General features: G+C 47.0%; 1 protein-coding gene across 2 annotated transcripts in view; it reads left to right on the forward strand.

Annotated features, from left to right (window-relative positions):
• C1H15orf61 (chromosome 1 C15orf61 homolog) overlaps positions 1 to 14,857 on the forward strand; it is a 38,201-nt gene that overhangs the window by 15,970 nt on the left and 7,374 nt on the right. For both annotated transcript variants that reach the window (XM_030190464.1, XM_030190465.1), the window contains one exon: positions 3,183 to 3,579. In XM_030190464.1, the coding sequence (XP_030046324.1) occupies positions 3,243 to 3,579 (337 nt within the window). In that variant the 5' untranslated portion in view covers positions 3,183 to 3,242. The remainder of the gene's footprint in view (positions 1 to 3,182; positions 3,580 to 14,857) is intronic.

Below are 14,857 nucleotides of genomic sequence, written 5' to 3' on the forward strand. Positions count from 1 at the left end.
CACAAAATAAAGTATCAACCTAATCACTTGAGCTCTGTAACTATTTAAAGAATGGAGACAGCAATTTTTGATTTTCAAGTTCTCTTTAAGAACGATAGGTATCGCTCTTTACGATCTGAATCCTCTATGTTGGTCTCAAATGAAAAATCAGTGTATGTTAAATATGCAAAAACTTGTGCGGAAGCATTTTCCGTTGCGGGGCCTACACTATGGAATGGGCTGTCTGGACGTTTGAGGTTTTCTAGGAGTGCGGAGCAGTTTAGGAAAGGCTTAAAAACGCACCTTTTTGTCAAAGTGTGGGATTGACCTTTTTTGTGTAGACTGATTATGATCGGTTTGTTTGGTTAATTTTATTAGGCATGTTATGTACTCCGCTTAGTTGTAGGCAGAATAGAAATTTTTACCTTTCAATTCGTTTTTATTCAACAAATATAATTAACAGTGCACGTTTCATTTGCATTTAGCCCAAGTCACATATGACATCTACTAATGACATGTACATCGTGTTTATCATTACACTTGTAAACTTTTTTTGATATTGAGAACATCCTACCCCACCCTCCCCCCTTCCCTCCCTATCCCCCCCTTTCCCCTCTCCCTCCCCTTACCCTCCATCCTTCCCAGAGGCCGCTCTCACTCCAAACTTTGCTTTCTAGGCCCGGTGTTCATATGTTTAACAAATAGCTCCGTGCTGCTGGCGTTAATGTGTTCCACATTGGGCTCCAGCGCCGTGTGAATTCCTTTTTGTACCGTTGTGGTTGTCTGTTCATTTCCAGTCGTTCAAACCGCATGAGCTCTATCATGCTGGACTGAAGGTCCCTCCGGAGCCAGCCAATCTTTTAGAATTGCCTTTTTTCCAAATATGGTGGCTCGCAGTGCAAATTGTCGCATTCCTTTTGGGGTAGGATGCGGGAACTTCAGATTGCCAAACAGTATTCCCGGTTGCGCTCGCCACATCACTTTCCAGATCCTAGAGACCTCCTGTAATAAAGTTCTCCAAAAGTCCCGAATTTTTGGGCATGTCCAGAACATGTGCCCCAAATCTGCTCCCTCCAACCCGCATTTGGGGCAGGCACCATCCGGGGAGAGACCCATATGAAAAGCACGCCTTGGCGATACGTGTGCTCTCAGCACTACTTTGTACTGCAGTTCCCAGGGCCCCACGAGCGCAGTGTATTGTTTCATCCCCAGGACGTGTTCCTTAATCGTTTGCTGTTTTATTGTGACTCCCAAGTCCTCACTCCAAGCTGTTGCCATAGAACTTTTTAAATAAAATATCATATTAGATCCATTATTAAATATGGAAATCATTCTAAACTTATGGTTACAAAAACTTTCTAGAGGTTACAACAATGAAATGTGCGCAATTATTTTCAATTTGAGTTATTCAAACTTATTGTGCAAACTTATGTTTTATTTGACTATTGTAACAAAGGTGAAAGAAAGCCAGGAGCCCTTAGGGCAGTGATGGCGAACCTTTCAGAGACCGAGTGCCCAAACAGCAACCCAAAATCTAATTATTTATCGCAAAGTGCCAACAGGGCAATTTAACAGGTGGTGCATTCCCCCCTCCCCCTCATCCCCCCTCCACCTGCCTCCGAGTTTCAGGCCCCCCCTCCCTCCCTTCGAGTTCCAGGTCCCCTCCCTCCAAATTTGAAAAGTCATCTATTTTACCTTGTCAGGGTTAGGGCGGCAGCAGCGGTAAAAAGCATGCAGGCTTGGCTCGCTGCTTAGTTCAGTATTCCCTTCTCTCTCTCTCAGCTCTGGTCCCGCCCTCATTTCCTGTTTCCGCAAGGGCGGGACCAGAGCTGAGAGAGACAGAGAAGGGAAAACTGAACTAAGCACCGAGCCGAGCCTGCATGCTGCCGCCCTAACCCCGACGAGGTAAAATAGATGACCTTTAAAATTCGGAGGGAGGGGGCCTGGAACTCGAAGGGAGGAGGGAACGAACTTCCGGTGGGTGAGGCGACGGCACACGTACCAACAGAGAGGGCTCTGCGTGCCCTCTCTGGCCCACGTGCCATAGGTTCGCCATCACTGCCTTAGGGGAAGAGCAGAGTGAAAATTGTACATCTTCTGAGAAGACATTTTTTATTGCAGGAAGGACTGAATCCTGAGCTTGTTGATGATTTCTTATTCATCCAAAGATTAAAAAATCTTAACAGTGCTTCAGTGGCGTAGCCAAGGGTGGGCCAGGGTGGGCCCGGGCCCACCCAGTAGCAGTACATCTATGATGTGGTTGGCAGGGATTGCCAAGCCCCACTAGCTGAAAACTCCCAACAACTGTCCCTCCTAGCGACTGATACATATTTCTTGCACCAGCCCCACCTCCTTCCCTCTGATGTATTCCCACCTATGCGGAAACAGGAAGTTGCTTCAGTGGGAAGGCTGTGGGGGCCAACATAAGCAGTGTGTATTAATTGCTTCTCGCTGCTGGTGAAAATCTGCTCTTTAAAAGGTATGCGGGAGAGGGGGGATGTTTGAGAGACCATATGGCATTGCAGGCGAGAGAAGGAGAGACCAAATCACCTGTGAGATGTGGTGGGGTTCTTCTGCCCACCCATCTTGGGCCCAGGCCCACCCAAAATTGGGAGTCTGGCTACGCCCCTGCAGTGCTTTATAGGGCATATTTCTTCCCCACTAGGGCATACAGAATGAGTTTTGTTTTGTTCCCCTGGACATTTTAACAAGGTAAATTAGGGTTCCTTGGGGTAGAGGGTGGTGGTGGTGGAGTTATTGTAGCTGCTTGTTGTTATTGGTTTCTATTTGTGATTTATAAACAGTTGCACAAAATATTGTTCCTTTTTATACCATTTAAAAATAAAATAAGTGTTCGAGGCTTCTGCAGATGAGGACACAGCCCATGGAAACAGGGCGGGGATGGAGACAGAGTCTGTGCGGATGGGACAGGGACAGAACCCGTGGGGATGGGGACAGATTTTGTCCCCATGTCATTTTCTAACATACACACAAACTGTTTGCTGCTGCCTGCAGATGATGTTGAACAGATGTGGAGGTCTGTAGCATTTCCAGTTATGCTTCCTATTTTCACTCACATGCTGCTTTATTGTTGATGGTTTTTTTCTTCGCAAAGTCTACAAAAATAGTAGGCTTAAATAATTGACTTTCGTTTCATAACTGTTCTACTGTGACCTTCCCATTCTTGCATTTTTGACCTGCAGGCGCGGTGAGATACGGGATGAGCGCAACGCGTGAGGAGAGCTGTCTTTTCTCTTCTAGCAATGCTTCCTCTGAGGAAGGCCCACGAGGTCTTTTTACGAGTTCTTCTATTCCCTGTGACAGGCTCCAGCAGACGGCGACCCAACGCCTCGGAGGTTCTCACTCAACACTTACTGCAGCGTAACCTCCCACACTGGACCTCCTTTTGCGTCAAGTACAGTGCCGTGCGCAATGACCAGTTCGGCCTGTCTAACTTTAACTGGGAGGTTAGAGGCGCAAATTACCACATACTGCGAACAGGCTGTTTCCCGTTTATTAAATACCACTGCTCCAAGGCTCCATGGCAGGACTTGGAAATGGAGAATTGGTTTTTCACTGCGCTTAAGGTGATAAATTTTGGTAAGTCCTGTGTTGAGATTACATGCTAGTACCGAGAACAATCTTATGGGAAATGCAAAGTCTATTAGGGTGTATTTAGTAAAAGCAGGTAACGCAGCAGGGTTTAGAAAGGTTTGGATGAGTTCTATAACCCATTATTAAGATAGACTTGGGGAAAGGCACTGCTTATCCCTCGAACTGAATAGGTACAAGCGGAATTCAAAAACTGGTGTTAGCGTAAGTATCATGGGGTCTTGCTACTTTTTAGCACCCTACCAGATTCTTGTGAGCTGGATTGTCCGTTGCTAAAAACAGGATACTAGGCACAATTAGGGTTACCATATGTCCGGATTTACCCGGACATGTCCTCTTTTTGAGGACATGTCCGGGCAACCGGGCGGGTTTTGCCAATCTGCCCATTTGTCCGGATTTCTGGACAAACGGGCAGGCTGGTGGGCGGGCCGTCCTATAGGACAAACGGGCAGATTGCTAGCCTCCCCTCCCCTTACTACTGGCCCTGGTGGTCTAGTGACCTCTTACGCCTTCGGGGCAGGAAAGAGCCCCTTCTTTCCAGCCCGGAGCGCTGCCCTGCATGCGTCCTTCCTGTTCATGATCTCGGCGCCGACTCAAAATGGCCGCCGAGAGTTGACGTGACCTCGTGAGACTTCAACTCTTGGTGGCCATTTTGAATCGGCGCCGAGATCACAAACAGGAAGGACGCATGCAGGGCAGCGCTCCGGGCAGGAAAGAGGGGGCTCTTTCCTGCCCCGAAGAGGTCACTAGACCACCAGGGCAGTAGTAAGGTAAGGGGAGGGGGGTGACGGGGAGGGCGTGAATGGGGGCGTGGCATGTGTCCTCCTTTTGGGGGGACAAAATATGGTAACCCTAGGCACGATGGACCTTGGTTTGATGCAGTGCGGTAAGTCTTATGTTCTAAGATATGGTCCCATGCATTTGTTTGTTTACACAGTTGGGTTTCATTGTTATGGTTTATCACATACCCCCCCCCCCCCCCCCCCCGTTTATTAAGCCACACTAGTGGCTGCTGCACGGTAACACCGATATAGTACATTCGAAGTGAACGGGCTGTGTCGGCACTAGAGCTCAACAGCCGGCACCATGGCTTAGTAAACAGGGGGGATAGTTTGAGACTCAGAGCTGAAATTTGTTGATCTCTCGGAGACCGTGGGTTTTCTGCTTTAATTTGGATTCAGAATTTGTTCCCGGATCGTTGCTTTCCACCATTTATTTAATTAAAAAAAAAATATTGTTCAATGTTGAGTAAAAAGTAAAATAATTAAAAGGTTAAGAGATCAAGATGATTCAAATGCAGAAACAAGTTGAAAATGTTCAGACTGCCTTGAGCATATTTACATTGATATAAACACATTAAGCAGGCAAACGAATTATGATCCTTATCACAAGGTCTAAAAATGATTCTCTCCCATATGAAATAAGAGGCTGTAAGTATTGTTGAATTTATTCTCCTAAAGAAAGTAATGAAGGGCTGGTCATGGGCCTGAAAATGAGAGAGGGGGGGGGGGGGGGACTGGGGAAGGATTGAAAGAAGGCTGAACAGCAAAGGTTTTCTCAAACAGTTTATCAGTATTTTAAATTTGGTATTGGAGCAGTCAAGACGGGTTATAGAGGGAAGGGAATTCAAGTGATGGACCTTGCCAAAAAAAAAGCGTGTTCTGTAGTGGAGACGCAGTGAGCTTCCTTCAGAGGCGGAATTCAGCTATATGTTAGGCCCCAGCTGAATATTGGCCAGAACCCGCAGAAATAAAAAATGTAAAAACCCACAGATCTAGCTTCCTCCCTGTCCCAATCCCCTCCCCACCCCATGAAGAAAATAGAAACCTAACTCAGCTCCGAAGGCCCCACCTTGAAGCAAATGCTAGAGGTATTAGCAGCCATTTTCAAAAGGAGGCAATGCTGGGCATCGCTTCTGCCCGATATCACCCTACACTACCAGGGGCATCTTTAGGTAGGTCCAGAGGGTGTACGGAGGTAAGGTAAGGGGGGTTGGGGCAACTTTTTAATTTCTGTCACATCTATTGTGAGTTTAACTGGGACTGCCAATATTCAGACTGATGCCCAGTTAAACAACATATAAAGTTAGAATTTTTTTCTTTCGAGTTTCAAGTCCTAACTTTATGTGCTTACATAGCTGGTTAGTGGTTTGAATATCGCTGGTAACTGTCTAGGACAGTTCTCTGCCTCTGGCCTGCCACTAATCTCAACGGTTAGGGGTTGGCCATTTAAGAGCAATATTCAGTGACACTGTCTGGTTGTCTCTTCTGGCCATTTAAATCAGAAAGGGGATTGGACTTGATATATTATTGCCTTTTCTGTGGTTACAATCAAAGTGGTTTATATATTATATACAGGTACTTATTTTGTAACTGGGGCAATGGAGGATTAAGTGACTTGCCCTGAGTCACAAGGATCTGAAGTGGGAATTGAACCCAGTTCTCCATGGACAGAATGCATCTTGCAGCCCCACAAATTGAAGTGACTCCCCATGACGTCACAGTCCCGGAACTCTCAAAAGCATTTATCTTTAAAAAGAGCATTAACGTATGAGCTCGTGGTAGCCCACGCTCCCCCACACCATATAAATACCCAGTTACTCCGCCCCCTTGACGGTTTTTTCTTTTCCGCGACGATCCGTCCCGTCTCAACATCCACTCTTGTTACCTTTACTTTTCAAAAATTTTTCGTCAATTTAACTTTGCAGCGATCTGCTTCCCCACGATGCCACCCAAACAGGGATTTAAACGCTGCACCGTATGTACAGGAAAAATGTCAGCTACTGACCCCCACGACCGGTGTGTCCATTGCCTCGGCAAGGCACACCTCAACACTAGTTGTACGGCCTATGCCAGCATGCTGCCCCGCACCAGAAAGCTCAGGGAGCTGAAAATGCGGGCCGTGCCTGATCTTCGACAGCCTACGTCTCCCCACTCACAAGGGGAACAGGCTCAGTTAAAGAGAGTGCATCAAGACGTAGATCAGCCTCCCAAAACTACCCTTCCCCAGCTCCTTCAGCAGCTTACCTCCAAAACGCCTAGTGCTGGGTCTTCCTGCAGCGAAGTGTCCCCTCCACGGCACAGGAAGCGCACGGAGCCGAGTCTGCACTCGAAGCACTCCTCTCCTGCATCTCATCGGCACTGACGAAGTACTTCCACCTCTCGTCTGCACCGAAGCCCCTCCCATCGGTACCGTCATCATGGCTCCACCCACTCCCATCGACGTCATCGCCAAAGCTCCTCCCACTCCTCTGATCAGCATTGCAGCTCCTCCTCTCAGCATCTGACAACCTGTGCTTCTTCACCTATGCCAGCAAACAGGGCTATACAAGCACTCCCCTGTCTCTCACCTCAGGAAAACATAATTGCACAGCCTCTGACAAGCTTTCAGCAGGATACAGCAGTTTGCATGACCGGGGAACATAAGGTTTCACCTTCACACTCAAGCAACCAAGATCTCATGCACTTGCTTCGGGATTTTTTGCAGCGGCACCATACTCATCAGGGTCAAGATGCGCACCCACCGGTGGCAGATTCGGTGCAGCCTCACCGCAGTCGCACCTCGTCCGTGTCTACATCGGCATCTATGGCAGCGGAGCTGTTTTCTGATTATGACTCCTCTTCACAGCATTCTACGGCAGGTCCCTCTGATCAAGGAGCGGACACACCAGGTTTGCTGTCTGACCCTTCACCAACACAACCGTCCAGGACGTCTCAACCCGAAGATGTCTCTTACCCGAATTTTCTCCATCGGCTAGCGGCGGCACTGGGCATACAGTCCATGACCCAGCCAGACCCTAGATCTAAAAAGTTGCAGACGCTTCGCTACAAAGAAGCACCAAAGGAAATAATTGCTCTGCCATTGCACGATGTCTTAGCGGAACAGCATAGAGCCATATGGTCCACACCTTACAGCGTAACACCTACAAAAAAGAGTCTCAACACTAAGTACAGGGTGCAGGAGGCGTTTGGCTTTGGAAAACCGCAATTGTTGCATCAATCCATTGTGGTTTGCTCAGCTATGCGGAAGCACAGAAGCTCCAGGGATCATTCCAACTTCCCCCCCACTAAGGACATGAAGCTAATGGATTTGTTGGGGAAACGCATGTACCAAAATACAATGCTGAATGCGCGCATAGGCCTCCATATGTTTCACTACTCAGAGTATCAATTCACTGTCCTTGAAGCTCTGGCCAAGGTTGTAAGTTCCTTGCCAGCTCCCATCCAGGCTCAGCTACAACCATCCTTGCTTCATCTGGACGAGTGTGCCACGAATCTGATCCGCGCCGCCCATGACTCGTACGACACGTCTGTGAGAGGGGCCGCGGTCGGTATTTCCACACGACGGCTAGCTTGGTTGAAAGCATCTGGACTCCGTGAGGATGTCCACAACAGAGTGGCGGATGCCCCATGTTTAGGCGATAACCTTTTTGGAGACAAGGTCAAGGACATAATCGAGAACATCAAGCAGGATTTTACCACGCTGGACACACTAGAAGATGACAGCCTTAATCAGTCTCGTTCTTCAGCTCAACGGTCCTTTTTTGACCCTTCATATAGTCAATCGAGAAAAAGATTTACTTACCGTAAACCATACAATACAAATAAGTATGGCTCATCCTCCAAATATAACAGCAAACCAAATAAGTATCAACAATACAAAAAAGCCCAGATGGAACGGAGACCCCCAAAACAAGTCAATACTGGGGCTCCGAAGAGCCTACCTTCACTTTGACCACCTGCCACAGAGTTGGCCGGTGGGGGGCCGTCTACAGCACTTTGCCCCACAATGGTCCATGGTCACTTCCGACAAGTGGGTCCTTTCAATTATCAACAACGGATATCGCCTAAATTTTGTAAAGACTCCACCACATTCCCATATTGTCACCTCGCCAATTCAAGCAACCCATCAGCAATGGGTCCAGGAAGAGATTGCCCGTCTTCTCCAAATCAGGGCAATCGAGCCAGTTCCGCAAACCCAAATCAACACGGGGTTTTATTCCAGATTTTTTGTAATCCCAAAGAAAAAAGGTGGTCTCAGGTCGATCCTAGACTTGAGACCCCTCAACACCTACATCAAGAAGGAGAAGTTTCGAATGACGACGTTACAAGTAATCCTTCCCCTACTGGATCAGCATGCCTGGATGGTTTCATTAGACCTTCAGGATGCATATCTGCACATCCCAATTCACCAGGCATACAGAAGATACCTTCGTTTCCAAATGCAAACAAGTCATTACCAGTTTCGGGTACTGCCTTTCGGCCTGTCCTCTTCTCCACGGGTTTTCACAAAATGTGTCATCACTGTCGTCTCTTATCTTCGCCAGAGAGGAATAGCAATTTTTCCATACTTAGACGATTGGCTGATATCCTCTTCCTCAGTTCAAGAGACGACTCAAGCCCTTCAGGAAACTTTAACGTTACTGCATGTGTTGGGATTTCTAGTCAATTACAAGAAGTCGCAGCTGCAACCGGTGCAAACCCTTCAGTTTATAGGGGCAACGCTCCATACGCCACGAGCGCTGGCATATCTGCCTTTAGAGAGGGCCCTGCGTATCCAGAAGCTCATCCACCTGCTGTCCGGGCACACTCATGTCACAGCCCGAGAGGTGTTGGTTCTTCTGGGCCACATGGCAGCCGCAATACCGGTGGTATGTTATGCCAGGTTGCATATGCGGACGCTGCAGTGGCAGCTGAGAGACCACTGGATTCAAGCCCTGCATCCGCTATCAATGCTAATACCGTGGCCAGGCAGCCTGCAGGTGTCTCTTCAGTGGTGGACTTTCCCACCGAATCTTTTACAGGGTATGCCGTTCCGCCACAAACAACCCACCTGTTGTCTCACGACAGATGCCTCCAAGCTGGGCTGGGGTGCGCATTAGGGTTCATTTGGCAGCTCTATCAGTGATGCATGATACTATTGACAACCGCACGCTTATGCAGCATCCACTGTCTAAGCGGTTTCTAAAAGGGGTTCTGCACTTGTACCCCCCGCTTCGTCCACCAGCGCCAGCATGGGATCTTAACTTGGTGCTCACTGCACTCATGAGACCACCTTTTGAACCATTGGACAGTGCAGAAATGAAATATGTTGCGTGGAAAACTCTATTTCTTATAACACTAACATCCGCACGTCGCATTGGAGAAGTTCAGGCACTAGTGCATTACCCCCCGTACACGCAGCTACTGCATGATAAGGTTATCCTGCGTACGCATCCTAAGTTTCACCCAAAAATTGTCTCGCCCTATCATTTGAATCAAATGATTGTGTTACCGTCTTTCTATCCTCCACCGCATGAAGCTGAGGAGCACAGACAACTTCACACTTTGGATTGCCTGAGGGCTCTTCGTATCTATCTTAAGCGAACAAAGTGTATAAATCGTCCGTCCCAGTTGTTCCTGTCCTGGAGGTCTACTGTGCATCCGAAACCAATTAACAAAAACACCTTGTCGCAATGGATCGCAAAGTGCATTGCTTTGTGTTATCAACAAGTGCAAACTCACTCAACAGGAGTTTTCATAGACATTCCACATGTCACTGCTCATCGTCTGAGGGCCAAGGCGGCCACAATGGCTCATTTGCAAAGGACACCTTTACTGGATATATGTAGGGCTGCCACATGGTCAACTATGCATGTGTTTACGAAGCACTACTGTATTGATGCTGCCTCGTCTGCTGAAACAGAATTTGGACAGGCAGTGTTATCGTCCGGTGTCTGAGGCGTCAACTACCACCTCCTCCTGCCACAGGTACCAGTTTATTTCACTTTTTAATTGGTGTGTTGACTGTTTATACTGTTACCTGTGTAGCTGGGGAGTCTTCAATTTGTGGGGCTGCAAGATGCATTCTGTCCATGGAGAAATATAAGTTGCTTACCTGTAACGGTAGTTCTCCTTGGACAGATCATCTTGCAGCCACACAAACCCACCCTACCCACCCTGCAGTTGACGCCAGCTTTTTACAAGAACCGTCAAGGGGGCGGAGTAACTGGGTATTTATATGGTGTGGGGGAGCGTGGGCTACCACGAGCTCATACGTTAATGCTCTTTTTAAAGATAAATGCTTTTGAGAGTTCCGGGACTGTGACGTCATGGGGAGTCACTTCAATTTGTGTGGCTGCAAGATGATCTGTCCAAGGAGAACTACCGTTACAGGTAAGCAACTTATATTTCACCAGCATCAAAGTCCACTGCACTAACCACTAGGCTACTCCTCCACTAGCAACATTCCATGTAGAATCTCAAATAGTAGAAACAGAATCTCAAATAGTAGCAACATTCCAGGTAGAATCTCAAATAGGGAAATGGGACTTGATATACTGCCTTGCTGTGGGGTTTACATAATATATACAGGTTAAGTGACTTGCCCAGAATCACAAGGAGCTGCAGTAGGAATTGAATCCAGTTCACCAGGATCAAAGTCCACTGCACTAACCACTAGGCTACTCCTCCACTGGCAACATTCCATGTAGAATCTCAAATAGGGAAAGGGAACTGGGACTTGACATACCGCCTTTTTGAGGTTTTTGCAACTACATTCAAAGTGGTTTACACATAGTATATACAGATACTTATTTGTACCTGGGGCAGTGGCAGGTTAACCCGAACTGACCCCCAGTGGTCATAGGAGCCGACTCTGTGGGTGCTGTGGTGCTTGAGCACCCCCAATATTGAGAAAATTCCTTTGCATGTGTCCAGGGAGGGGTTATTTCCATTGGGCTTAGCACCCCCAATAATTTTGAAAAGTTGGCTCCTAAGCCAGTGGTCACTAACCCCCTCCCACCCTCAAAAAAACATCTTTAAAAATCTTTTGTGCCAGCCTCTATGCCAGCCTCTCAGGTCCATCACAGCAGTATGCAGGTCCCTGGAGCAGTGTTAGTGGTTGCAGTGCACTTCAGGCAGGCGGACCCAGGCCCATCCCCCCCCTCCTACCTGTTACACTTGTGGTAGTAAATGTAAGCCCTCCAAAACCCACCAGAAACCCACTGTACCCACATCTAGGTGCACCCCTTCATCCGTAAGGGCTATGGTAGTGGTGTACAGTTGTGGGTAGTGGGTTTGGGGGGGGGGGGGGGGTTATGAGGCTCAGCACCCAAGGTAAGGGAGCTATGTACCTGGGAGCAATTTCTGAAGTCCACTGCAGTGCCCCCTAGGGTGCCCTGTTGGTGTGAGAGGGACCAGTGCACTACGAATGCTAGCTCCTCCCACGACCAAAGGGCTTGCATTTGGTCGTTTCTGAGATTGGTGTCCTCAGTTTCCATTATCGCTGAAAATCAGAAACGACCAAGTCTAGGGACGACCTAAATTTCAAGATTTGGTTGTTCCCGACCACATTATTGAAACGAAAGATGGACGTCCATCTTGTTTCGATAGTATGGGTTTCCCCGCCCCTCCATCGGGAAATTTTGCGAGGACATCCTCAGCAAAACTTGGGCGTCCCTTTCGGTTATGCCCCCCATGTCTATCACAGGGTGGCAGAGTGAGATTGTTTGCTGTTTGCATATGAGTCATGTAAACAACTGTAAGCTATGGCCCTGACTAGCTTATCTGTGGTTCCAGCGGAGCAAATCAATACCTACCGGCAAAACAGCAAGTTGGATTACTACAGATTCATAATTAGAAACTTTATGCTAAGAAAATATGTGCCCCAGTTACACATGCAGAACACAGACCTTCACCAAGTGCGGAATAAATTACCCAAAACTAAAAATAAATATGTAGTTAAAAAGTAAACAATGATGCATTTCCTTCAGTACTGTGCAAAACAAAAGATAGCAGGTATAAATTCCTGCAACTCTGACACTTTTCAGTCACCAGATTAAAAAAAATAAAAATCACCTCATTCCCAGTCTGTGGTTTCTGCTTTCCTCTGTCTCTTTTAACTCTGTTCCCAGCATCTCTTGTTTATTTGCCTTCTTTTCCCTCCTACTATTTTCACTTCCTGAGATGGCTAGATATCTGTATAAACATGGGCCAAATTAGGAATTAAACACCCCCCTTCCCCCAAGAAGCTGCTTTAAGTCACTGCACTGTGCTACTAATTTCACTTCTTCCTGAGAATCTTTGGAGGAGAAATATGTTCAGCACTGTGAGTGAGGTAGTCTCAGCATACGTTTGGAAAAAAAATGGATGTTTCCATTCCAAGCCCCTCTTTTTCTTTCTCTGGGGTGTTATATGTTGGGGCTCTGTCATTCATCCTTCGTTTCTTTTCCTTTACTATCTTCCCTGTCCTCTCTCCCTCGCTGTTCTTTTCCCAGTGATCTTGGCTAGAATGATTTCATGAAATATTGTGAAGGGGCAGGAGGTGTTATGTTCTAGGGGATAAGGACGGAAAGAGTGTGGGGTTTGGAGAGGAAGAAGAGTAAAGCAACAGGAGAAGAAAAGAAGGTAATGGGAGTGAGAGGGTGAGAGAAGAGAGAATGTAAATGGACTCACTCTAAGCTGGTATTCTTGCCGGTGGTCCTTTACTGCCTGAATATGTCTTTCTTTGTGTTTTTATTATGTATGTTGTCTTTGTATTTCTGCCTTGGATAAAGGCAGTGTATAAATAAATATTCTAATTCTAATAGCCATACTGGGTCAACCCAATGGTCCATCTAGCCCAGTATCCTGCTTCCAACAGTGGCCAATCCATGTCACAAGTACCTGGAAGAATCCCAAATAGTAGCAACATTCCATGCTACCAATCTCAGTGGCTTCCTTCATGTCCATCTCTATAACAGACTATGGACTTTTCCTCCAGGACCTTGTCCAAACCTTTTTAAATCCAGATACGCTAACCGCTGTTACCACATCCTCCATCAACGAGTTGCAGAGCTTAAAGTAAAGGAAGAAGCAATATGGATCACCTTGAAAAGAAATGATGGAACCTCTGTCCACATGGGTGTTATCTTGAGGGGGTAAGCAAACATGTGGACAATGGGGAGCCGGTTGATATTGTATATCTGGATTTTCAGAAGGCGTTTGACAAAGTGCCGCACGAAAGACTCCTGAAGAAATTGCAGAGTCATGGAATCGGAGGTAGGGTATTATTATGGATTAAGAACTGGTTGAAAGATAGGAAGCAGAGAGTAGGATTGCGTGGCCAGTATTCTCAGTGGAGGAGGGTAGTTAGTGGGGTCCCGCAGGGGTCTGTGCTGGGTCCGTTGCTTTTTAATATATTTATAAATGACCTAGAGATGGGAATAACTAGTGAGGTAATTAAATTCGCCGATGACACAAAATTATTCAGGGTCGTCAAGTCGCAGGAGGAATGTGAACGATTACAGGAGGACCTTGCGAGACTGGGAGAATGGGCGTGCAAGTGGCAGATGAAGTTCAATGTTGACAAGTGCAAAGTGATGCATGTGGGTAAGAGGAACCCGAATTATAGCTACGTCTTGCAAGGTTCCGCGTTAGGAGTTACGGATCAAGAAAGGGATCTGGGTGTCGTCGTCGATGATACGCTGAAACCTTCTGCTCAGTGTGCTGCTGCGGCTAGGAAAGCGAATAGAATGTTGGGTGTTATTAAGAAGGGTATGGAGTCCAGGTGTGCGGATGTTATAATGCCGTTGTATCGCTCCATGGTGCGACCGCACCTGGAGTATTGTGTTCAGTACTGGTCTCCGTATCTCAAAAAAGATATAGTAGAATTGGAAAAGGTACAGCGAAGGGCGACGAAAATGATAGTGGGGATGGGACGACTTTCCTATGAAGAGAGGCTGAGAAGGCTAGGGCTTTTCAGCTTGGAGAAGAGACGGCTGAGGGGAGATATGATAGAAGTGTATAAAATAATGAGTGGAATGGATCGGGTGGATGTGAAGCGACTGTTCACGCTATCCAAAAATACTAGGACTAGAGGGCATGAGTTGAAGCTACAGTGTGGTAAATTTAAAACGAATCGGAGAAAATTTTTCTTCACCCAACGTGTAATTAGACTCTGGAATTCATTGCCGGAGAACGTGGTACGGGCGGTTAGCTTGACGGAGTTTAAAAAGGGGTTAGATAGATTCCTAAAGGACAAGTCCATAGACCGCTATTAAATGGACTGGAAAAATTCCTCATATTTAGGTATAACTTGTCTGGAATGTTTTTACGTTTGGGGAGCGTGCCAGGTGCCCTTGACCTGGATTGGCCACTGTCGGTGACAGGATGCTGGGCTAGATGGACCTTTGGTCTTTCCCAGTATGGCACTACTTATGTACTTATGTATCTACAAACCTCTGACACAAGTGGAGGAACTAGGTAAAGATCTGGTTACAGATATCCAAAAGTTGGGACAGAAAAGA

The sequence above is a fragment of the Microcaecilia unicolor genome, chromosome 1, assembly GCF_901765095.1.
Source record: "Microcaecilia unicolor chromosome 1, aMicUni1.1, whole genome shotgun sequence".
Lineage (NCBI taxonomy): Eukaryota > Metazoa > Chordata > Amphibia > Gymnophiona > Siphonopidae > Microcaecilia > Microcaecilia unicolor.